The sequence below is a fragment of the Diadema setosum genome, chromosome 6 (genome assembly GCF_964275005.1).
Source record: "Diadema setosum chromosome 6, eeDiaSeto1, whole genome shotgun sequence".
NCBI lineage: Eukaryota > Metazoa > Echinodermata > Echinoidea > Diadematoida > Diadematidae > Diadema > Diadema setosum.
In genome coordinates, this window is record NC_092690.1 from 16,475,555 (window position 1) to 16,501,060 (window position 25,506).

The window sequence follows — 25,506 nt, forward strand, 5'->3', positions numbered from 1 at the left end:
TAATTGTCAGAAATTCAAAACTGATCACTCTCTTCTATTTCTTACATGGAATATTTATGCTGTACTGCAAAGCAGATGAAGCCTTGTGCACTTCCTAGCACAAACACCCAACATGAAATACATAGATGTGACTTTGAAGTTATGACTGCAGTTTGAAAAGTCCGTTTGTCTTCACAAGCTTGATGAATTTGCTGATTAGGCACGTAAAGTTTACAAAATGCACCCAGCCATGTCTGAGATCTCAAAGGCTTTTACAGTCAAGATATCTTTGTTTTTGTATATTGTTCATCTCTGAGCAGTAAGGAGGTTTGTGTGAATATCTTATGCCTGAGATGAAATGCACACCTTTCCAAAGCTGGCAAGATATCACATTAAATAAATACCAAATACAACTTATATTTTATGGAAGTGCCATTCATAGACATTTCTAGGATCATTCATGACATCATTAGTAATAGTGTTTGTTGCTGTTTTTGGTCCTCTTCAAAGTACTCGTAGTGAGATCACTGCTTGATATACTGTTTTGGGGTTTTTTTTCCATACATTGGCATACTGTTGTAAATACCTCTACTTCTTTATTCTACACAAGGAAATACATATGAATAACAACAAACTTCTTTTATAATATACTGTATATGCTGTTATTTTCGCATACAGATATTTTCGCAAATAGCGAGGTCATAGACATTTTCGCGTTATGTTATTTTCGCGATCCAACTGTGATTCGTGAAATTCGCGAAAATTAAACCCTTGCGAAAATATAACAGCTTATACATTATTTCAATCACTAGGAGTGGATTCATGAGTTCTAACCAATACTAATCTGATATTTTCCCGAACTACATAGAAACCACAGCAGAATCCACCATGAGATGGGAGTTAACACTCCATGATTATGAGCATTCATTCTAAATCTTAATATCACTTTCAATGAGATAGCTTACAGGGAGTGATAAAGATTTACAGATTACATTGCCTTCTGGTATTAAAGCAGTGACTTTTGGGGACTTTGAATGACCATGAATGATTCTTTTTTTCTTCATACTATGTATGAAAGTTCCCAAAATATATCTGTCTTAGCATACATGACAATCACAAATAAGATAAGTGGTTGTCTCTCTCATTTTCAATCTCTACTTCTCTGTATTTTGTAATGCATGCTGTGCCTTCAGTTGGCATTCTCTTTCATTCTCTAAGATGCAATAAAATCTTAGATACAAAGATTTTCAAGACAAGCAAATGTTTACTGTCAACACTGAGCTTGATGTTTGTTTTCAAGTCAGCAACAAACCATAAGAGGCAAAGTATGAAGAGCACTGTGGGATAAAGTTATCTCAGTTCTCAATAAACCAATTTGTATGACCTCTGACTATTTCTCTACATGTCTTAGTGCATACAAATAACTTTCTATGATTTTAAACCCATCAATCAAAAAGACTAGGCAGTCTAGAATGAAAGTCCATTCTACTCTTCATCCTTGCTATATTTCAATTCTCACATTGTCAGTGCCGCCGGTGAAGTCTGCAGAAGTAGTAGATTCTTTTGGAATCATAGTAGGATACAAGAAACATCGTTTTGTACTCCCCACTTTGATGAGAAATTGTTTAAATCGCCATTCTTCTTCTGAAGACAGTGTATTCATCTACCATGTACAAGCAAACTTGTTAAAAAAAAACTACTATGACATTATGTAGACTTCTCCTGTATGGACAATACAGGTATCATGTGAACAGGTAGACAGGGAGTAAAACCTAGCATATCATCTTTACCAGCTTGCTGCTTTTATTCTCTTTCACATCTCGTTCTTTGACGTCTAGGGTATGGCCAGTCAACATAAACATGACTAATACTTCATTTATACAAACAGGAGGTACATCATGAATTGAAGAGGTGCAATGATACTGTTCATGATTTTCTGAGATAAATCTATTCACCCATGATCACCTCATGGCTAAAACAAAATATGTGACAAACTCATCCAATATTCTCACTGTCTGAATAATCTAAAAGCTACAAACAACTTAACTGTGATCAAAGTCACGTGTATGTTGCTATATACTGGGATTAAATGATTCTCACACGTTCCAACTTTTACATGAATTTTGGTAAATTGAATAATGATCTCTGGCAAGTACATCAAAGATAAGACTTACTATTTCATATTCTATCATTCTCATATCCCATCAAGCCACAAGTAGTCTTTAAGATTGTCTGAGTTGCCTTGTTACCATTTTTCCTTCTTGTGTCCAATGCAGACCAGTTCTTTATGTCTTCTATATGTCAAAACTAATATGGTAGGCCAACTATGACACCTTGACAGCAGAAAGACATAGACTGGAGTGGTCCACTCCATTGCCACTGGTGGTGGTTGGGAAGGATGAGCTGTTTAGAGGAATGGAAGGAAGTAAGGTAAAAGAAAACATTAAAGCACTGGCACCAACTAACCAACCAAGAAATATGTCGGACCACTGATGCACATCTCTGAAAATTATTGAATATACAAGTTAAAGATCTTAAAAGTATACTGGAATGGAACTTGATTATCTCCGCAGTCATGTAACTTCTTCTTTGGAGGACATCACACTTCTTAATAATGCAAACTTAAAGCCACACTGAATTACCTGACAGAGCAAATGTCATGTCTATGGTTGAGTCAGATTTTGCGGCCAAAGTAAATCAATGACTGCATACTGCAGTCTCTTGCAGTAAGTACAATGAGGATTGACATGGTATCTCCTTCTGATGACTTTCACTGATTTGTGAGACAATGAAGAAAACATACCCCCACAGTAAATGAAATGATTAGTACTACAGGGTACTAAACATCTGATGGTTCTTTTTCAATCTATGGCTTAAGACATACCCGCAGGGCTTCAGCTCCATTGATGCTGCTTCAGCCAGGTCAGACAATGTGAAGGGCTGGGGGTCACTCTGTGACCTCTTGACCTTAGCTCCTACAATCACCTCTGCCTTGCTGCTTATGAGTTGGAAAGGTGATGACTTGAGGTTTTCAGCTGACACGGGAGAATTCTTGGAGCTCAGAATAATGCTGGTAGACTCTGCTGTGAGTTTCACAAATTAACAGAGAGAAAGTGTCATTTGCAGAGCATAAAGATTGAAGACAGAATTGATTCTATGCTGATCAAATGATAAGAACATAATGGCTGATATGTCATTTACCAATTTCACATGATGTGGAATTGCCACCTCATCTGGCACAAGCTATGACATGTAATTCTGATCATTACCTCTGCCAAAGAACGGTGTTGGTTTGTCTGTTTGTGTAATTACTAAAAGTTGAGAAAGGATTTGAATGAAACTTGCAGGAAAAGCCGGTAATGACACAAGGAACAGATGATTAAATTTTGTAGTGATCCAGAAATTGCTATGGATTTTTACAAGATTTGTTTTAATCTTTTGGCATATAAGGTCAATCAACTTGGAAGTTCTAGCTGCACATACTGGAGGCTTTAAATACACACTAACATGAGTGCTCTGCTTGGGCAAGGCACATTGCAGTTGAAAGCTGATGACATAGACAAAATGAGTTAGTGGGAAACTGCATGCATGTACAGGTGGAATGAGTTGCCAGCTTGGCAGAGGTCTGTGCTCTCTGAGTACTTTTCTAGTTGTTTCATCGGCAATCCAATTTCTTCTTGTGCACTAAAAGACCATGACTGCAATACTACTGTATTTAGAAATTTCTGAGCCAAACATACTTTAAACTTTGCAGAACAGATTTTATTTCCTACTAGATGAGGTACACTATCTACATTACAGTCATACAACGTTGACACCTAATATCTGTGCCATGTTATGAATATATTGAAATAATTTTCATGTACCAATTGTATCTGTAATTGCTTTCACAGCATCCCAAGTCTTTGTGTCTAAATTCAGCTCATGGAGGTTTAAGTGAAACAGACAAAGTGAAAGATATTAGTTTATATCTGGAAGATGCAGCTGCACCTTTCAGTTTGATGTCTACCCCAGGCTTCGTGTAGCCCTAACATTGCTGTTGCCCCATGCAAAATCTTTTTCTGAGAAAATTTGCAAAGCAAATTGAATGAAATCTTCCCTTCCTCGACACAGGACGAGCTAACAATGTAAGACTTCTTGTCAGTCTGGCCGTCTTGGTCAACAAACTGCTAAACCAAACATTATCACTAGAGAGGATCAGCCACAAAACAGTTACAGTCAAACCTGTCAATAGCGGCCACCCAAGGGAGACGGAAAAAGTGGCTGCTATAGACAGGTGGCCGCTAAGGCAGGTTTGACTGTATATGGAATCACACAGGATGCACCCATCCACATTCTTCAAGCTAACAAGGGAAATGCACTCTCATCATGGACAAGTCTGAATATGACATCAAATTTCCATTCCCTCCTCCCTCCCAAACAAACAAACAAAAATAAGGGGGGGGGGGGGACCTACTGCAAGGTTTCTCAAGATCCAACACATAAAAGCAAAAGAAACATGTCTACTGGATGCTTTGTGCATCCAGTGGGATGGTGAGTTGGAGAGCATGTGGTGTTTACTGGGGCCATTATGATCCCTGTGCTCTTGAACAACCCTTCTTGAGTGTGTAATAGCATGTACAGTGTACCTTTTCACCAGGTGAATAAAGAAGAAATGAAATGAAATAAAAAAAGCTGAATCCAGCTGAAATACCTCAGCTCTCCGCAAGCATATTCTATCCATGAAACCTCATCTCAAGGTCTGCTTTTCAGCTGCACTATGGCATATCTTCTCTGGTCACCTAGGATTCAAATGCCTACAACTCCTCCTCAGACCCATAGTCACCTTTGGAGAATCACCCACACCATACATCACCTGGCTAATATTTTCCAACTACTCATTGGAAAGACAACTGTAATCAAAACTTCTGTTGTGTGTTTCCCAAATCAAAATAATTATACTCAATCCATTTCTTTGTCAATTCCCAGACAAAGTCAAGGATATTAGGGCTGTGTCAGAGCAGAGTGGTTGTTTTGGTGTTCCTGCTCAAGAGCAAGACAAAGGGTCTGCTGACTCACCTTTGTTGGGAAGTAGGTGCATGATGGCAGACTTGCGGGCTTTCCTCTTCTGACTCCCTGTCACATTTTGTGCATAATCACTGGCAGACACTGATCTCACAACCTTGTGCTTGGCTGCTGGAATATCAAGAGTAGGTCACATTTGAGAGAAATTTGATGAACACCTGCCTGTATTCTTTTCAAAGGGGAATACTGGCATACTCATATGAGGTTATCAGAGGTTGCAGGTACATCATTTCACAATCTCACAGGTGCAAATCCACACCTATGAAGGCAGACTACAAACCCATGGTGAGCAGGTAAGTTTGGTAGAAATCATTGAGCAGAAAGAATCCTATGTGGACAAGTTGCACATTACCATGTGGATGAACAGAGTGCAGATTGTAAATAAAACAAGGCAAGTGCCATAATGTGTCTCACCCATTCGCGTACAAGAAATTGTACGCGAATGGGATATAACAGATTAAAAAAAAGAGAGATATAACAGATAAAAAGAGATATAAAAGGGTAAAAATTTATGGCAAAAAAGAAACGTGCCATAAAAACTAACATTGGGCCCTTCGAGTTCGTTGACCCCTGCCTGTGACCTTTGACCTTGTGGTGACCATTCACTCCCCAAGGGACATCTACCATCCAAGTTTGGTCACAAACGGACCTATGGATCAAAAGTTATGACCCATAATAGAAACGCACCATAAAAACTTAACATTGGGCTCTAAAAGTTTGTTGACCCATGTTTGTGACCACTGACCTTGTGGTGACCATCCACTCCCCAAGGGACATCTACCATCCAAGTTTAGTCATAAATGGAGTTATGGATCAAAAGTTATGACCCATAATAGAAACATGCCATAAAAACTTAACATTGGGCTCTAAAAGTTTGTTGACCCCTGCTTGTGACCTTTGACCTTGTGGTGATCATCCACTCCCCAAGGGACATCTACCATCCAAGTTTAGTCACAAACAGACCAATGGATCAAAAGTTATGACCCATAATAGAAGCGCGCCATAAAAACTTAACATTGGGCCCTAAAGTTCATTGACCCCTGCCTGTGAGCTTTGACCTTGGGGTGACTTTCATATATGGTAAAATGTGAAACTTTGTACGACCCCTCTTCCCTCGAAGTTTGATTGCAATTGAAGCCCAGAGTAAAGAGTCATTGAAGTTTTTGTAGTGGTACAGACAGACGACGGACGGACAGACGTCGCAGGCGATCCCTTAGTCTCCCCTCACCTCCGGTGGGCTCGACAAAAAAACAAGCAAATACAATGTATGAGGCATTCTTTAGATGCCATTGTTATTTCACAATAGTCTAGCAAAGATCAAAACATTGATAATGAAAGAAATTTGAAAACTGTAACAGCTCTACCAGACAACTACAGTGGTGTAAACTTCATCATCATCATCATTACTATTACATGTACTACAAATCTTTGTCCTCAATCACACAGAAATGCAAGCGCTGATAGTGATGATGAAATTACTGTAGAGAAGCTCAAAGATACCTTGGCCATTTTCCTTTACAAACTTGGCATTCTTGTACATGTCGCTCCTTTTCTTTGACTTGAGCACCATTTTCCTCTTGGGCCTGAATTGCTCTGGTGCATACTGGGGAAGATTGGCAAGCCTTGCTTCAACGTTGATCTCACCGTAATCACTGCCAGACAGGGAAAGACAAACAATAGTCATTACCATGCCTTAAATAACTGGAATTGCTTTCTTTTACAGTTTTTCAGCTTCTGGCTTTTCATAATGTCATGCATCACAAGACTGTAACAAATATGACTATGAAACATCTACAACATCTGATTAAATGCAGCAAATCCACTGACCCCACTGATGTGTATGGAGTTTGCACACACAAGTATGGTCAAAACAACAACTTTTGAAGTTGCAACTGGAAGAGGCATATAATGTCAGTTGTGATAGACCAGGGTCCTTTGACATTCACCACTGAACAACAAAGCAACTAACCATGGCTGCAGAGACTGTGACAGCAACTAGCCACCAACCAGCTAAATTTTTATCAATAATTGCTAAAAAGTTTGTATTTATCATACACATCTTCATTAAAATGGGCCTTAGTCAGGTACTAAAGGCATCAAAGTAACACTACAATGGAGTGAAAACAAAGATGACATCACTCACAAGTCAGAGGCAGTGACACTGGAGCCACTGCTAGTCCGTTTACGGGACCGCCACTTCTTGCTGCTCTTTTTTGGCCGGTCGTCGTCAGGCTCAAAGACTTCATCCTCAGCGTCACTGAAGCCACTCATCCCTTCGTTACTGTGCCGCCACACCTTCTTGCAGTTGAATGGTCGCTCGGGTCGCTGCAGTGATTCCAGCATTCCCTGAATCATAAAATTCCACATAGAAATGGAAAGGACGCCCTCTCAATTAACTCTGGATTGGATCATACACATTTACTTCATCCATGTCAGCTCACATGTGAACATTTGCATGGATTGCTTGAAACTCAAAATGTTTGCTACTTGTCTGAACTATTCACACTGTAAAATACTTGAGAGGAAGACATGGCATCAAGGCAGATCTTCATACAGAGGACAGCATATGAACAAACTAGAATTATCACTGAAGGTGATTAATACCCCCGCCCCTAGTGTTGCTTTATAGTATGTGATGTCATGAGGGCAATGACGTTAATACCAAGTTTGTGCACTTGTCGAATTGGAAACATAATAATTTTAGTTTATTGTACAATTACAGAGTTGACACTACTGAGTTCCACAAGGTTTGGGTAAAAAGTGTGGTTACCATGGCAATGTATTGTCTGATACAAACACAAGGGACATTTTGCATAACTACACTTAAAGACCATCATACACACCAAATTTGACCTTCATAGCTTGAATGGTTTACTTTGATCCAAAAATGAGTGGTTAAACTAACACATTGGTGTCTTGCAAAACTACACTTCTAGATCATGATACATACTAAATTTGACTTTAATTGCTTGAATGATGGAAAAGTTATTCGATCTGCAAAGGTTTTGGTAAAATTGTGGTTACCATGGCAACGGTTTGTGTGACAAACACAAAAATTATGTGTTCCACATCTATACCTCAGGGCCATAATGCCTACCAAATTTGGTTTCAATTGCTTGAAAACTGTGGAAGAAGTTCACTCCACAGGATTTAAAAAAAAACAACATACGGTTACCATGGCAATGCATTGTCCGATACAAATACAAAGGACATTTTGCAAAACTACACTTAAAGAGCATCATACACACTTCACCTTCATAGATTAAATGGTTCAATTTGATACAAATATGAGTGGTTACCATGGCAACACATTTTTCTTATATTAACACATTGGTGTCTTGCATAACTACACCTCCCGATCATCATACAAACTAAATTTGACCTTAATTGCTTGAATGACGTGGAAGTTATTCAATCCACAAGGTTTTGATAAAATTATGGTTACCATGGCAACGCTTTGTCAGACAAACACAAAAATTATGTGTTCTAAATCTATGCCTCAATGCCATAATGCCTACCAAATTTGATTTCAATTGCTTCAAAACTGTGGAAGTTGTTCACTCCACAAGATTCCGAAGAAAACATGCGGTTACCATGGCAACGCTTTGTCAAGTACAAACACAGAGTGTCTTGCATAACCACACCTATAGATCATCATAGATACCAATTTTGAAATTGATTGCTTAAATACTATAGAAGATATTCAATCCACAAGGTTTTGGTAAAATTATGGTTACCATGGCAATGCTTTGTCCGACAAACACAACAATTATGTGTTCCACATCTATGCCTCAAGGCCATAATGCCTACCAAATTTGATTTCAATTGCTTCAAAACTGTGGAAGTTGCTCACTCCACAAGATTTCGAAGAAAACATGCGGTTACCATGGCAACGCTTTGTCAAGTACAAACACAGAGTGTCTTGCATAACCACACCTATAGATCATCATAGATACCAATTTTGAAATTGATTGCTTAAATACTATGGAAGTTATTCAATCCACAAGGTTTTGGTAAAATTATGGTTACCATGGTAATGCTTTGTCCGACGAACACAAAAATTATGTGTTCCACATCTATGCCTCAAGGCCATAATGCCTACCAAATTTGATTTCAATTACTTCAAAACTGTGGAAGTTGCTCACTCCACAAGATTTCGAAGAAAACATGCAGTTACCATGGCAACGCTTTGTCAAGCACAAACACAAAGAGTGTCTTGCATAACTACACCTATAGATCATTAGCTATACCAATTTTGAAATTGATTGCTTAAATACTATGGAAGTTATTCAATCCACAAGGTTTTGGTAAAATTATGGTTACCATGGCAACGCACTGTCCGACAAACTCAAAAAACATGTCTTGTACATCTATACCTCAATATCATCATTTACCCTAAGTTTCATTTAAATTGCTTCAAAACTGTAGAAGGAGTTCCCGACGCAAGATTTTGCAACCGACCGCCCGACCGCCCGACCAACATCACGGTGATTCCTATATACCCCCTTCACACTACGTGTGGCGGGGGTATAAATACAAAGTTAGATAGTTGCATTCACAAATACTTGTGTTCAGTTCATTATTCGAGAGATATCACTGTTAAAATGTGTGAGGAGTAGTACATAACCTGTACCTCAATGAATTTACATCATTGCCGTCACAAATATATCTATTCATTGGTAGTATGGTACAAAGATTGGCAGGCAGCACAGGCTAAAAGTCTCTGTTTATAACAGAATAAGGCATTTTAATACAAATAGTTTAACAGATACAACATGTACACATTTTGATACTTATTGTGTTGTATAATAATACTTAAAAGCATGAAATAAACATTTCTATTAACAACACAGATATCTTTACATTATTACCAACTGACCTGGTCAACCAACTTGCGGTATAATTGTCCCTTGCATGACCGCCTTGATTTTCTCCTCACTGTGTTCTTACATTCCTCCCCATCACTTTTTTCCCCGGCATCCAGCACAGCTTCTTTCTCATCATCGTCTTCTCTTTCCCCTGTAATACAAGTGGTTTATAGTGCTAATTACAAGTGAATGGTCAGGATTACTATATCTAATTTGATAGATACCTGCCAAAACTGTTCAAATCATTTCCATTTTCAACGAGAGGGCTCTCATAGAAACTGACAAAAACAATAATTTCTGAGGTGGCTTTTTAAAGAGGCTGACAAAAGACATACAAATGGATCACTTTGGAAGGGTCTTTTCCCAAAAATTTACTCCAGCACTAATTTTTGCCACTACAAATCACAGGGGGTGATTAAGTGATAACATACGCAACACATACACACACCTATAGCTATATACATGCAATTATAATAGGTTCAATACATTATGTCTATTGCTATCATCATTCATAAGCTTCCCGGACATGTATGGGGATGAACTGTCAGAACATATCTACGGTTTAAATAATCTGATACAATTCTGTAAGAAACAAAATTTTAGCATCCAGCCTTTTCTTTTTGCAAATAACTACTTATCTGACATTTTCATGTGTTTCTGATTTCATGGTTGTGAGCATCTAGGAATTGTTACTTCATCTTTCAAGAAATAAAAAGAATGAGTAACAAGTGACAATACTAGAAATGAATGCTTTCACTCGGTAATTCACTGTACATAAATGAGCAGTGTGTTCTTGTCTTAAAAGTTCTGTTAGAAGTAGTAGCAGCAGCATGTGCTTATGCCCCAGATATCGCTATGTCATGGTCCACACAGCATGCTCGGCCCACAGTACTTGCAGTTAACAGTTGCATGCAATTCAGCACTGGCATGGCTTGTTTTCTCTCATGTCTTTTCTAGATGATATTTAACTCCGCCAAGGGGGGAGGTTATGTTTTCGTTACCGTTGGTTTGTTTGTTAGGTCATTCGTTCGTTTGTCCGTGTGCAAAATAACTCAAAAAGTAGTTAACTGATTGGGATGAAACTTGCAGGAAAGGTTGAGAATGACACAAGTAACAAACGATTAACCTTTGGTAGTGATCCAAGAATTTTGGGGGAATTTATGAAGGATTTTTGATATTTTTGCAGGTAGGGTCAATGAACTTGGGAGTTCAGGCTGCGCGTATTTGAGGTTTGCGTATGCGCACTAAAGTGGGTGTTCTAGTTTCTGCTAGGGCGAGGCACGCCATGCAGCCGAGGGTTTATGATGTAACAAAGGCTTCTATATTGGGAAATTGGGCAATTTTTCAGCATGTACTGTATACTGTTATGGATGGAAATCACTGATCTCTATGGAAGAGGTCAAAGAGCTTTTCCCCAGTGGTGGAGAGGAGAAAATCTCTTTGGGCAGACATCGGTGGAAAGTAGCTGCTTGGCGGAGGTCTTCGCTCTCGGAGTGTTTTTCTAGTTTCATATGTTATAGTTTTGTGCGTTGCTATTTTTGCAGTGCAAAGGTGATTCATGAAATTCGCCAAAATCAAACCATCGTGAATATTTCAGCTCATACAGCAACCATATCTTTGGCACTTACACTTTCAGTCAGCAAGCAGTCAAAATTGTAATAAGTCCTGAAGTGACAGTGAAATGCATCGGGGCAGATCCAGGAATTCGGTACAAGGAGGACGCCTATACAAAATTAAAGGGGGGAGGGGCGCACATGCCCCCTCCATTTAAAAAAAAAAAAAATTCTTCTGTTTAAACAAAAATAAAGGGGGGGGCATGCACCCTGTGCTCCCCCTCCTGGATCCACCACTGTGCATCCCCCAAAAATATGCCACTATGAAATCCCTTACAAAAAAAAAAAAGAAAAAAAAACATTGTAGATGCGATTATTGACTTGATACCTTTTTTTCTTTCTTTTTTTAAAAGTGTATGAGACAAATACTGGGGAAAGACTGAGTCAAAGAGAAAGGATAAACAGTACTGTTAACATGCATAACTTTCAATTTGGACTGTGACAACTATGTTCACAGTTTACCTGCATTGTCACTGACATCTCCATCCTTTGGTTTTGTTAGCCGTTTGAGAGCACCCGGCCAACTTGCTGACAAAATATCACTGGTGGTTTCCTTTTTCACAGCTGTGGTTTCTGTCTTTACAGCCACCTTTTTCTTCTTCTTCTTCTTCTTCTTGCCTCCTTTCTCCACTTTCCTGCACTTGGAGACTGGTTTTGTCCCCTCTTCTGCAATACGCTTGTCATCTTTTCTAGCTTTCAATTCAGCCTCTTTCTCAGTACGTACTCTATTTGGCTTGCTGGATTCCACCTCACAAAGTTTTTCCATGGAGAGGAGTCCCTTCTTGCTCTGTGATTTCTTGGAAGCTTTTTTGCAAGCCTTAATCGACTTAGTGGAGAGAGTCAGTTTGACATGCTTGGAGCTATTCAAGGGGATGGTATTGTTGTTCAAGGTTTTGGAATCCTTTTTTGAATCCTCTCCCACTGTGCCTTCTTGTTTAATGGCAAGTTGATCTGAGCACATCTGGAAAATTAAAATTTGCAACAACAATCAGCCATATGTATAAAATGTTATGGTAATCACTATACACTATAAACATCATTGATCCACAACAACATAGGGTCTATGCCTAACCTTGTGCACAATAACTATGAGGTTATATCATGGCTGGGTCTGCTTTGTATTATGTTGCTAAACTGTGACATATAATCACTGTTCATGAAAGCATGATAAATTTTAAAATTTCATTTCTTTCTCTTTACTATCTGCCTTTGATGAAGTTTTCACCGTTTTGTTTGTCCAGCTTTACTATACGTATCACCATTAGTATTATTCAACAAACTACTCATCTCATCATTTCAATACCACAGACAACATATGGATGTGCCAACAATAATCTGAAGGAAGTAGTAAAAATCATAATACGCACCCACAGTGTAAACCTACAATCATACATTCAAAAAACACAGAAGTTTATTGAAGAATGATTAGAACGGCAGACTGTTTGCCTTTACTGCCCATGACCTTCATAGACAGGGTCTATCAAATCACAAATAGTGTTGTGATTATCTCAACACTACATTACAGTAACTACAGACAAAACTGAATTTACCCAGATTTGCTCACCAAGTCCTGCTTCAGTGTACATTTAATTCTGGCAAGGCATTTAGTCTCATTGCTGATTACTTTAAATCTGAATTTAAAAGCCTATCACAACTCTCAGTATCAGGTAAATCAAAGCTATGGGTTTACAATGTCAAATCCTTCTGTTGGAAAGTATTTAGATTACTACTAATGATAATAATAATAAAAGGACATTTATATTGCGCAGCTACTATAATGATATGCTCTACTGCACATTACAAAATGACATGCATACAAGAAATTCAAACAGAAAATACACTACTTCAAGAGATGACTTTCAATGGTTTCCACTGGTAAGCTTAATCAGTATGGGAGAAATCACGGTCCATTTTCCACATTACAGGAATCTTGCAAGACTGAAAAATTAGTTTTCATTTATAAGCTTTACTTTTATTTTCACTGTTTGATCTATCTTCACTTCATATGAATAAAGAATAAGAGATACACAAGAGATATCAATGAGTAAAGAGAGAGATTACATGGATGAAAAGAAATGTGGGACAGAAAAGGGAGTGGCATTTCCCAGTGTTGGAACTTAATTATACAATGCCAGTTAAAATCCCCTTCTAGAAAGGTTTGAAGAGTGATGGACTGGCATGGCTAAATTGAACTGCATTATGTGCACTGTGGAATAGTCTCTTACTTCAGCAAATTGGAGGAGTTTTGATTGTGAAGCCAGAACATCAGAATCTTCCTGGGTATCCTCCCTGTTTGAAGGCATTGCAATGCTCTCCGGTTCACTACGCTTCGTTGTCTTGAGTTGGTCATGAGAGGGTGGGCCATTCTCTTCTGCTGTTGAAGTGACTTGGGCAGAAGGCTGTTGGGATGATGGCTGTGGGGGTGACGATGACTGTGGCTTTGAAGATGACTGTTGCTTGGCAGTTGCCTCTTGCTGACCAGCCAGCAGCAGAAGACTTAAGCCTCCCATCTGAGATGGATCTGTGATACCATCACAAATTGCATGTTACTGATACAGTCTTGAGTTTGGACAACAAATCTATGCCTGTCATCAATCAAGAGCCAATTGTTCTCTTGTTAAAGTGTTTTGTTTTGTTTTTTTAGCCATAAAGCCTGTTTCTCTCACTGCCTCTCAATCCCAAGGGCTTTTGCATTCATCTTTCATGACTACTTCTTTCAGTTACTAAATATTTTGGGGCATGGCACACAGTTCAATTGTCAGATTACAATAACCAGTTATATGTCTATCAAATTTGCACATCAACTATTTGCTTGTATGTTATCTGAGGGCAAAGCATATTATTTCAGTATTTACCGCATCATCAAGTATCTGATAATCATAAACATTTCTGTTGAATGATTTACGTCTCCCAGAAACAGTTCCAGGGCATCCTATTTACACTGGATGATCGGGTGCAGAGCCAGACCTCCGATAAATGGGACACTATTTTTTGTAAAGATTTTTTTTTCACATTTTACCTCCAAAAAGCTATTTTAAACCAATACAACTTTACAAAAGATTCTGTATAAGTTGCTGTTAATTTATCAATATATGCCTATAGTACTTAAAAAGCACGTTTCGAACAGTTTGGCAACCTCTATCAAGTACCTACAGCTACATGCTAGCTACATGCACATCTATGCAATTACAAACACAACACAATTCATAAAAGGTGTACAATGTGTGTTTTGTGATTTTCTTTTTTTTTTGATATTTGACATGATACTATCTTTTGCAAACAAAAATGAAACAATAAATGCATTCAAAATAATGAAATACATGTGCGGAACAAAGCAGTAGGCTTCTTACATTGGAATTTGAAAATAATCTGAAGTACACAGCAAACAAAAATCTGCAAGCATTATTTTTCCGTCAAGAACTATAGGTAAGTGACATATTTGCACAGTGAAAGCTAAACTCCAAGCCTCTGTGCACTTCTACTTCCGGATTAAAAATATTGACAAATTTGGGAATGTACAAAAATGTACAATCCTCATCCCCCACAAGATTTATTAAGGTGTAAATATGCATCACAGCTCATATATCAATCTATACACAAGCCAATTTCCCTGCATGTAGAGCCGACTACTAACAAGATTTAAGGGGGACCTACAACTTGGCAAATGACCATGAAGAGTTACCTGCTAGCTTGCCAACTGTGATACCAGCCTTACTGTTCCCCTGCTCTGCCTTCCCACCAGCCTCCTTCTCCCCTTTCATAGTTAGGTGTGGACGAGTAGTAATGCTGCCAGGATTGGTCACCTTCCCGCTGTGCCTGTTGGGTCCACTCCACCGGTAGTCTGGGTGGGCCTTCATGAAAGCTGCTTTGCACTGTGTGCAACACGGAAGACAAGGGAAGAATTGGAGTACAAGGCAGCAATAACAAAACAAGAGCTGTCAGGCTGGGTAACAAAGAAAATGCCCTCTTCTTCTGAAAATCAGTGGAATCACAACTTGGTACATACATGCACTGCAAGCTGAAGGAATGAATAGTTTATCATTATTTTTAGGTGATCCGAGTATCCTCTCGGATCACCTATTGTATCTGTACGGATTCTTTCTTCTTCTTCTTCTTCTTCTTCTTTATTTCTTTCTCCTCAAATGTTGTGCAGCGGTTAACTCTAAAAGTCATTCACCTATCACTTCTAAACTGATACCATATATGTATCACGTCATAAGGACGACAGATCTAATGTATCACTGTGATCAGTCAACCATGACGTCACTATGACGTCATTATCTGAAAACACGTTCACATTCGTATCTCATTAATGGAATGGATTTTCTCAATGAAATTTACATATCATATAGTTCAACTCAAGCTCTATTGATATATTTCATAAAATTTAGTCACGTTCATAGTAAACGAGCGCGTACGCGCGCGTTGAAATTTTCACATGCTCCAATCGAGCTCAAAATTGTTTTGCACACGTTTCAGGTCATTTGGAGTATTTCAGAAAAAATCGACGGACGCGTACGCGCGCGCGCATATACGCACGCACAGCTCATATGCAATAGAAATTTCCCGTCTTTTCACACGTATCGGATGTCTGAAATGTCATAGAATGTTTCTACCAAGTTTCAAGTCAATCCGACTCAATATGACGTCATACGGGCCCGTCAAAGTTGAAATTCCGCGCGCGCGTCAATGGCGATATACAGTGCAACAATGCCAAAAAACCGCCAAATTTAAATCCGATTTTACTCGTCAGGATGGACGGTGACCCCCCATTTTCTTTACATATTTTGAAAGTTGATGAGTTGTACATATCATTTCATGGGTTGGCGATACTGAAAAAATGATTAAAAGACATCAAATTTCTTAAAAAAGTAAAAAAAGTAAATTTTCAAAATGACGTCATCAAAATTCAAGTTCACTCGAGCGTATCTCACTTATCCTTTGCCGAGTTTCACCTAACTTTCAGTATGTTGTAGCTTATTTAATGTTCTTTCATATTTATAATTACAAGGTTTTGATTGGATGACGTCATCACCTCGTAAAAATGGATTGAAAGTATCCTTGTAAAATTTGACCAGTTTACGTGTTATCTCTATGGGAGAGCAGTTTTTCTGGAAGTGAAAATTGACATGACTATCTTTTTCGAGCACTAGCTCACTTATGCTTCGGTGAATTTTTCCCAGATTTTAATATGTTGTAGCTGAGACTTTGGGCTATCGTAAGTGTGCCCTACCTTTCTTCATACGATGTCGGGATCACGTCAAAAAAGTTACTTGAATTTAAAGTTTATCTTCGATGTATTGAAATATTTCTTTCTTTTTGCAACGTTATGTGCAATAACTCAAGAAAAACATACCCTATCACCACCATATTTTGCACATGTTTAGTTCATGTCACGAACATTATTTCATAAAATAACAACGACTTGATCAGACGCCATCTTGGGTATGTAAATTAGGGTCAAAGGTCATAGATGTTTCATCCTGTATCTTGGTGAATACATGTCCTATCTTTCCCATATTTTGCACACGTAAAGACCATGTTACAGGGATCATTTCATAAAATAACCACTTTTTGCTCAGATGCCATCTTGTCTGTGCAAAGTGGGGTCAAAGGTCATATTTTCTATTTTCGCTATGACGTGTTATCTCTATGGGAGGGAATTTTTTAGATGTGAAAATTGACATGACTCTCTTTATCGAGCACTATCTTACTTATGCTTCGGTGAATTTCTCTCAGATTTTAGTATGTTGTAGCTGAGACTTTGCACTATCACGACTCGAATCATTGATTAAAAAAGAAATCGGATTACCTTAATTTGTCAGTGATGACAAATTACAATCTCTAGTTCTTCTTCTTTGTTTGTTTCTTTATTTCTCCCCAAAAGTTGTGCAGAGGTTAGCTCAGAAAGTCCCCTGCCTATCAATTTCAAAATTATACCATGTATGCATCATGTCCTAAAGACAACAAATCTAATGCATCATTGTGATCAGTTGACCGTGACGTCACTATGACGTCATTATATGAAAACACATTCTCTATCATATCTCATTACTGGAATGCAATTTTTTAATGAAATTTACGTCACATATATTTCAAGTTATGTGCATTCTACTCATATTCTCAAAATCCATCTCTACCCTTAAAACGTGCGCGTACGCGCGCGTTGAAATATTTGTATACTCCAATCGAGCTCAAAACTTTTTTGCACACGTTTCAGACCATTTAGAGCATTTTTTGAAAAATTGAAAAAATTGGACGGACGCGTACGCGCGCGCACATATGTGCACGCACAGCTCATATGCAATAGAAATTTCCCGTTTTTTCACTTCGATCGGATACCTGAAAAGTCAAGGAATATTTCTACCAAGTTTCAAGTCAATCCGACCCAATATGACGTCATAAGGGCCCGTCAAAGTTGAAATTCCGCGCGCGCGTCAATGGCGATATACAGTGCAACTATGCCAAAAAACCGCCAATTTTGAATCCGATTTTACTCGTCAGGATGGACGGTGACCCCCTATTTTCTTTACATATTCTGAAAGCTGATGAGTTGTACATGTCATTTCATGGGTTGGCGATGCTGAAAAAATGATTAAAAGATATCAAATATCTTAATAAAGTAAAAAAAGTAAATTTTCAAAATGACGTCATCAAAATTCAAGTTCACTCGAGCGTATTTCACTTATCCTTTGCCGATTTTCACACAAATTTCAGTATGTTGTAGCTTATTAAATGCTCTTTCATTAATATAATAACAGCATTTTGATTGGATGACGGCATCACCTCGTAAAAATGGATTGAAAGTAATCTTGTCAAATTTGACCAGTTTACGTGTTATCTCTATGGGAGTGCAGTTTTTCTGGAAATTGAAATTGACATGACTATCTTTCTCCAGCACTAGCTCACTTATGCTTCTGTAAATTTCTTCCAAATTTTAATATGTTGTAGCTGAGACTTTGGGCTATCGTAAGTGTGCCCTTCGTTTTTTCATACGACGTCGGCATCACGTCCAAAAACTTGGTTGAAATTCAAGCTTATCTTCGATGTATTGAAATATTTCTTTCTTTCTGCAACTTTCTTTGCAATAACTCAAGAAAGACAGCCCCTATCACCACCATATTTTGCACATGTTTAGTTCATGTTACGTACATTATTTCATGAAATAACAACTACTTGATCGGACACCATCTTGGGTATGTAAATTAGGGTCAAAGGTCATAAATATTTCATCCTGTATCTTAGTAAATACATGTCCTATCTTTCCCATATTTTGCACACGTAAAGACCATGTTACAAGAATCATTTCACAAAATAACGACTTTTTGCTCAGATGCCATCTTGTCTGTGCAAAGTGGGGTGAAAGGTCATATGTACTTCTTCCTGTATCTTCGTTATTACGTGTTATCTCTATGGGAGGGAATTTTTCTAGATATGAAAATTGACATGATTGTCTTTATCGACGACTAGCTCACTTACCCTTCGGTGAATTTCTCCCAGATTTTAATATGTTGTAGCTGAGACTTTGCGCTATCGTTATGTGCCCTTTGTGTTTTCATACAATGTTGGAATCACGTGAAAAATCTTGGTTAAAATTAAAGCTTATCTTCGATGTATTCAGATATTTCTTTCTTTCTGCAACTTTTCTGGCAATAACTCAAGAAAAACACACCCTATCACCCCCATATTTTGCACATGCTTAGTTTATGTCACGTACATTATTTCATGCAATAACAACTACTTGATTGGACAATATCTTGGGTATGTAAATAAGGGTCAAAGGTCACAAATGTTGCATTTTGTATCTTGGTGAATACCTGTCCTATCTTTGCCATATTTTGCACACGTATATAGACGGTGTCGCAGGAATCATTTCACAAAATAACCACTTTTTCCTCAGATGCCATCTTGGGAGTGTAAAGATGGGTCAAGGGTCATATGTATTTGTTGCTGTATCTTCGTTATTCAGTGTATACAGAATTTGGTACCAAAGATGGCAGATATGACTCCCTTTTCTAAATGAGAATCCAAACATCACACGGCCAATGTCTCTAAACACAGACGAAACTTGTATGGTCATGCCTATTGCGATCAGGACTCGAATCATTGATTAAAAAAAAATCGGATCACCTTAATTTGTCAGTAATGACAAATTACAATCTCTAGTTATTATTGTTACAATACCAGGGGGTTGTTTCTATAAGCACTACAATCAATCCTTAAGTTCAATTTAACTGATCTCAGGGAAAAAATTGGGGGTCAATCAGTCCTCAGAAGTTACAAACTGTTTCAATTAGCCATTTGGGAACAATATATTGTGCCCAACTTTGCACTTTCTAGAATACACATGTTTAATGGGTGTGTACAGTTCTGGTCGAGGTGAGGATTTAGCTTTTAACGTTTTGCGAGATATTCAGAAACCACTCTATGAGATGTCAAAGAGCATGCAATTCTAAGGGGTGTCAAAAGTTTATATGATGAAAATCGGTTTTGAAATGGCTGAGATATCCAAAAACAAGGTGAAACAAAGAGATCCTAATAAAAGGTGTGGCCTGTCACCTTTTATTATTATCACTTTTTTGGATATCTCAGCCATTTGAAAAACAATTTTCATCAAATAAACATTGAATCCTTTTTAGAATTACATGCTCTTTCATATTTCATTAGAGGTTTCTCATTATATCACTTAGGAATGTTCAAAACATGAATCCCCACCTCAACCAGTACTATAGAGTCCCTTTAATATCTGATCTGAATCTGTCCAAACTGTGGTTTCATTGTTTGGCTTTATATAGTTTCCATGTTAGTGAAACAGTGTTTAGGTGTCTACCATACCGTATATGGACTCGTACCAGAGCTGATATCAGTGTCACCACAGTGCAATAACCTTCAGGATGATACCTGCTGGAGTGATCTAAACTTCTTATCCATTAAGAAGTATGTAATGAAGAAAATGAGATATTGCAGACGGCATCTGCTGAATTAAGGGACACTTTCAGGAAGGCACCTTCTTCATGGCTACCTTACATGTGACTGAGGCTTACCTCTCGAGCCAGCTGGAGGTACTTTTCCTTCTCTTCTCCATCAAGGGCACCCCACATGTCAGCCAGCATCTTGGTGCATGCCCGATTATCAAGCCAGGGATGCCTGGTCCGCACAACCTGCCGATGCCGCTTGCAGAAAAGTAGAAAGGCATTCATGGGTCGCCGAAGCTGGTGATCATCATGTGCAAGCGACTCAAACAGGGCATCACTCTCAAAGTGTGATTTGGTGATCGAACTTGACGACGATACAGAGGAAGAGGATGATGGTTTCCCTAGAATATCCTCCTGGCATTCAACATGAATGGAAAAGTTATCACTGCAGATATCTAGTTTGTTTACAAACTCAGATTGTTGTTGTGGTTTTTGTTTGTTGGTGTTATTGTTCATCCTCAAGACAAAATCCTGAAATCAGGTTAATACCAGTGCAGACCAGTTCCATCTACACAGCCATTATTTTCTATAACCATGACATTAATAGATTTTTTAATGTCACAATGTGTGTTTTTGATCAATGATGAAAGAAATAAAAATCATATGAGGAATAACTTTTGTTACATATGTTTGAGATTTTGATGTGAATGCCATATAACGCATCCCGTTATATTACTCACTAATCAGTTGTGAAAGCACGATATCATCTTTTGATGATCAAAAAATTAAATTTGTTTAATTGGGGAAAATAAGCAAGAAATGTAAATTGGTACAGTACATGTGAGAATTACACATTTGCACACCTTTGCTGAATGAAACAAGTTTATTTTGTCTTTGTTTCAAATTTGGGTAATAAAGTTTTCGAGCATAACATCTTCTTCTACAACCAAGAAAGGATATTTATACAGAGCAAACTCAAACATTCAAACCACAAACAACAAATTCAATGAAATTATCATTGTTTTATGATAAAATTTGACCATAACTGATAATGAAATATCTTTGTCAAGAATGCATCATTCACTCTGTTTAGGGATTAATCTTGACATATAATACAAGTTGCTATCCAGTTCCTTACCTTCAGTTTCTTCAGTGGACTTTTGAACTCGTAATCCTTTGACTTTGGCATGTTGGCTTGAAGTGGACTCTCATACCTTAAAGTTGAAAAATTAAAAGAAACATAAAAGATCAATAGAATAGTTAATCTAATTCATTTAATTATTCACTACAATTCAAGAAAATACATTTGAGGCCAGGTTCAATATACCTTTGTTTTTGGTGTCTGTTTTGATGTTTTGGCCTCTTATATCAGGTGTCCATTTCTGTAATGTATTCAAATTCTGTGCAAATTTTGTTCACAAAAGTTGCCCTTAACAACCACAAAGCTTGCACCAGTCTTGCCCGACTTAGCAACATCAATGTATTCCTGCCAAAGGAACTCAATGGGAAGAAACAGGTGAATGGAATGCTTTGTTACTAGTCTGTAGGAAAATATAATCATCAATAAATTGTGGGTATGAATCTGGATGCGTACAGAGCAGGACCATTGTGGTATAATTCACTGGAAAGAGAGAGGGCTAATGATAACTACTGGTGCTGGACAAACTGGTCTTCAACAGCAGCTTTGAAGCTTGTCACTGTTTGGGAGGTTGCTGTGGTATCTAGAAGATGGTTCCAGTCCACCTCTGTCATGATAGAAAAAGAATTCTTACACTGATCTGTATGAAAACTATCAACAACAAAACATTTTTTTTCCACTTGCCTTTCTACTATGCAGGTACTATGTTAGCTGCCTCAAACCAAGTAAATTTCTTTGCTTTGTCTTTTGGGTCTTGTGGATCTTAGAATTGTAATATATATTACAGAAACGGTCTTCTAAACGCTTGAGTTATATCCACTATTTTTTTTTTCTTTTTTCAAGAGACACTTTTGGGGTCTTCTTTTTTTATAGGATGTTATTGATATGCACAGTAAAAGCAAGGAAAGCAACATAATTCATGAGAGAGTAGCCACAACACACATTCTCTCCATTCAAACCCTACTGTATTACTTTGCAATACCTTATTTGCTAGTGGGGAGCTTGGTTCTTTTCACTATGCTCCTGCTCATGCAGATCAATTATATATTTAGAGGACATAATTTTCTCCTCACAAAGGGTCCATGAAAAAAAAAAAAATTCTACCAATTGAAAAAAGCTCCAGCAAAGTGGAGAAAATATTCATTAAATATCTTCCAGAGCATATCACATAGCAAATTTGTTTCACCAAAGCCAAATCAGTAGTCATCAATTAATGCATCCCTCGCATAGAATTTTAGGCAATTAGTAAAGGCCATTCTATGTTCATGCTTGACTTGAATAGATTGAAATTGTAGAATGGTAGTAGGTGCCTAGATGAAGTTTTGTCAAAGTCGGACATTACACACAATCTAAAACTTTCATAATTCTTAAGTCCCATATGCGGTTATATAGTTTAGAAATAGAGATTAGTTTCAATAACATTTCCAATGTTGATGAGATAATGAGGCTTATTATGAGGTCATCACATCACCTTTTTTTTTAATGTACTGTTTGCAGTGTGAAAATATCACCAAAATATGTTTCTGGTTGATGACTCTTCTGCTGAAAAGTCACCACTGCATAGTTATTACAGCTTTGATGATTATTCAATGACACAGACAAAAACAGATATTTTAGTTCATAATAGAAAGGAATTAAACTGAAGATTTGTTTGCAGGTCACCTAGACATTTCATCACCTCATTTAAATTTATTCACACATGATGGTAGCTCCTGTCCTAGTGATCAACTATATCACTGTTTCAAGAGAGCATCTATCACTTCAGGAATCGAAACCTTTCTTACTTACGTCATGAACCTTCACCTTTTGGGTGCATTTTATATTCTCTAATCATCACTTTACCAGACTGAACTTACAAATGAATTTAGGCTAATTTTAATTTCAAAATTAGTCAGCCATGTTACACTTGGTCCATCTCATACCCATCTTGCTCATGCAGTGTCCAGTCTAAATTCCCTATTTTACAGTTAGGAATCCTGCTCTTACAATTTTTGTTTTTTGTTTTTTCATTTTTGATTTTACATGTGAATAAAGGACAGTTTATATTTCGGTCTCAACCAAACCTTTCAAATTGTTTCTGATGAGCAATAACGAAAACGGCTTTGGAAACTTCTGAAATGTTAGAGGAAATCGCCTTCGCGCCCCGCACGCTGGCCACAACTGAGCCGCAATGGCATGCACACACAGAAGCAACACAAGGCTCCGACTCGGGCAACTCTCGCTCACCATTTACCAGCAGCAGCAGCAGGATCAGCGTGTTCAATGTAAGATGAAAGGTATACGCAACGCGGATGGTGAAATGGGTGAACTACATTTACATCCGCTAAATATTCTCGAACAACCGAGTCTAACAACTCTCAGAAGCACCGATTGACTATTTTGGCACTCATACCACAAAAATATCAAAAGTAAGGTCTTGTCGATAAAGAGAAATAACATATAACTGAATCAACATCCTACTAATGTTGCACTAACGGCGTTAGACTCGCATCTACTTATTTCTCTTCCTCTTGCACGTATCTCGCTTTGGTTGCTTCTCTGTGTGTATCATCCATGCCCTCCATCTGTAGCTAACAGCAAGTATTACGAGCCCTGCGCACACGGCCTACGAGACAAGTTCGCAACCGCTTGGCTTCGCAAAGCGACTGTGCGCTGTCAAAACATGTTTTCCGTTCCCGAACACAAAAAATACCACAAAATATTAGGATAAAACGGTATGTCACTCTCTACTCCTCACAAACTATCAAAATCCAATCATTTCGTGAAAAATCATCTCTTACCTCATTCAACAAAACTGCTATCCCACATCGGTACTGCGACGAACATGTTTCTATTCGTCTCATCCAGGCAAGTCGACGCAATGTAGCTCATTTGCATATTCTATCTCGCTCGACCTAAGATGACCTTTTCGTGTTCTGCAGCTTTGCCACCGTGGTGGCCCAGGGTTCCGACGTTCAGCTCCGTTGAAATTAATTACAACTGTACTCTCTCTATTTTCAATTTCATTTCATCAATTTCATTTTTTTTGTACTTTATGAGAGAAAATTTGACATTACGGTTTAAGTCTAGGTACATGTGGATGAAAGCCCATAGACGTTTTATTTGTAAAATTGTCAGGCTGACAATGCAAACATAAAAAAAAAAAAACCCCGGGGTTCATGACATTTACACCTGCGACAATTGCTTCCATGAAATATCTGCAGGGTATAACACAAAACATACATTCTACCCACAAAAAAAAAAAAAAAAAAAAAAAAAAATCCCTTGAAATTCAGTCTCGCACGAGTGTAAAACTGGGGGCATTTCGTGAAGCATTTTGTCTGACAAAGTTGTCGGACACATTTGCTCTCAGCCAATCACATGCAAGGATTGCAGTAGCTTGTAACAGTTTGTCAGAAAAATATTCGACCAAAATGCTTCATGAAATGCCCCCCCCCCCCCCCCCCCCCCCGGCGGGGACCGTTTCATGAAACATTTTGTAAGTGATTTTCACTGACAACTGTTAAAAGCTACTGAAATCCTTGCATCTGATTCGCTGATAGTAAATTTGTCAGTGAAAATCACTGACAGAATGTTTCATGAAACGGTCCTCCGATCATACATAAATTTCTGTGTGTATACAAATATTTATGAGAAATTAGTGGGGTTCAATTAATGTACACGCGTAAGTCTTTACTCTTAAACATTTTTTCCCTCACCATGGCCTCTTGACAAAATGTGTGGTGCTAAATATATTGTTTCATCTACTAGTAAATAGTATTGTTTTTGCATTACAGAGTAGTATTGCCTTTGTGGGCTTTTTTTTTTTTAACATGATGAACACATAGGCTATACCACATTTGATTTACACAAGCATGCACACATACATGTTTTCATACATGATATAGACCTAATTAAATAGATAATTTGTTATTTTGCATTAATTGTGG

The 25,506-nt window shown here is 37.9% G+C and overlaps 1 protein-coding gene across 2 annotated transcripts; it reads right to left on the bottom strand.

Annotated features, from left to right (window-relative positions):
- Positions 1-772: 772 nt before the first annotated feature.
- LOC140229984 (uncharacterized) lies at positions 773-24,419 on the bottom strand. 2 transcript variants are annotated; one of them, XM_072310182.1, is made up of 12 exons: positions 24,358-24,419; positions 21,578-21,653; positions 20,569-20,853; positions 15,207-15,396; positions 13,750-14,045; positions 11,987-12,485; positions 9,923-10,062; positions 7,187-7,389; positions 6,544-6,695; positions 5,038-5,151; positions 2,864-3,062; positions 773-2,382 (listed from the first exon to the last, which is right to left on the bottom strand). In XM_072310182.1, the coding sequence occupies exons 1-12, from the start codon at positions 24,360-24,362 to the stop codon at positions 2,304-2,306; spliced, it is 2,238 nt and encodes a 745-aa protein (XP_072166283.1). In that variant the 5' UTR covers positions 24,363-24,419; the 3' UTR covers positions 773-2,303. The 2 variants fall into 2 exon arrangements, with proteins under 2 accessions (XP_072166283.1, XP_072166282.1); XM_072310181.1 differs by having other exon boundaries at positions 5,038-5,154.
- Positions 24,420-25,506: the final 1,087 nt, after the last annotated feature.

Bases quoted from the DNA above. Each gene is read 5' to 3' on its own strand.
- LOC140229984 (XM_072310181.1), bottom strand. The intron at 5,155-6,543 runs GTATCTTTGAGC...TTGATATTCCAG, and splicing joins TGTAAAGGAAAATGGCCAAG to CAGCCAAGCACAAGGTTGTG. The intron at 3,063-5,037 runs GTGAGTCAGCAG...TGAAACTCACAG, and splicing joins GCACCTACTTCCCAACAAAG to CAGAGTCTACCAGCATTATT.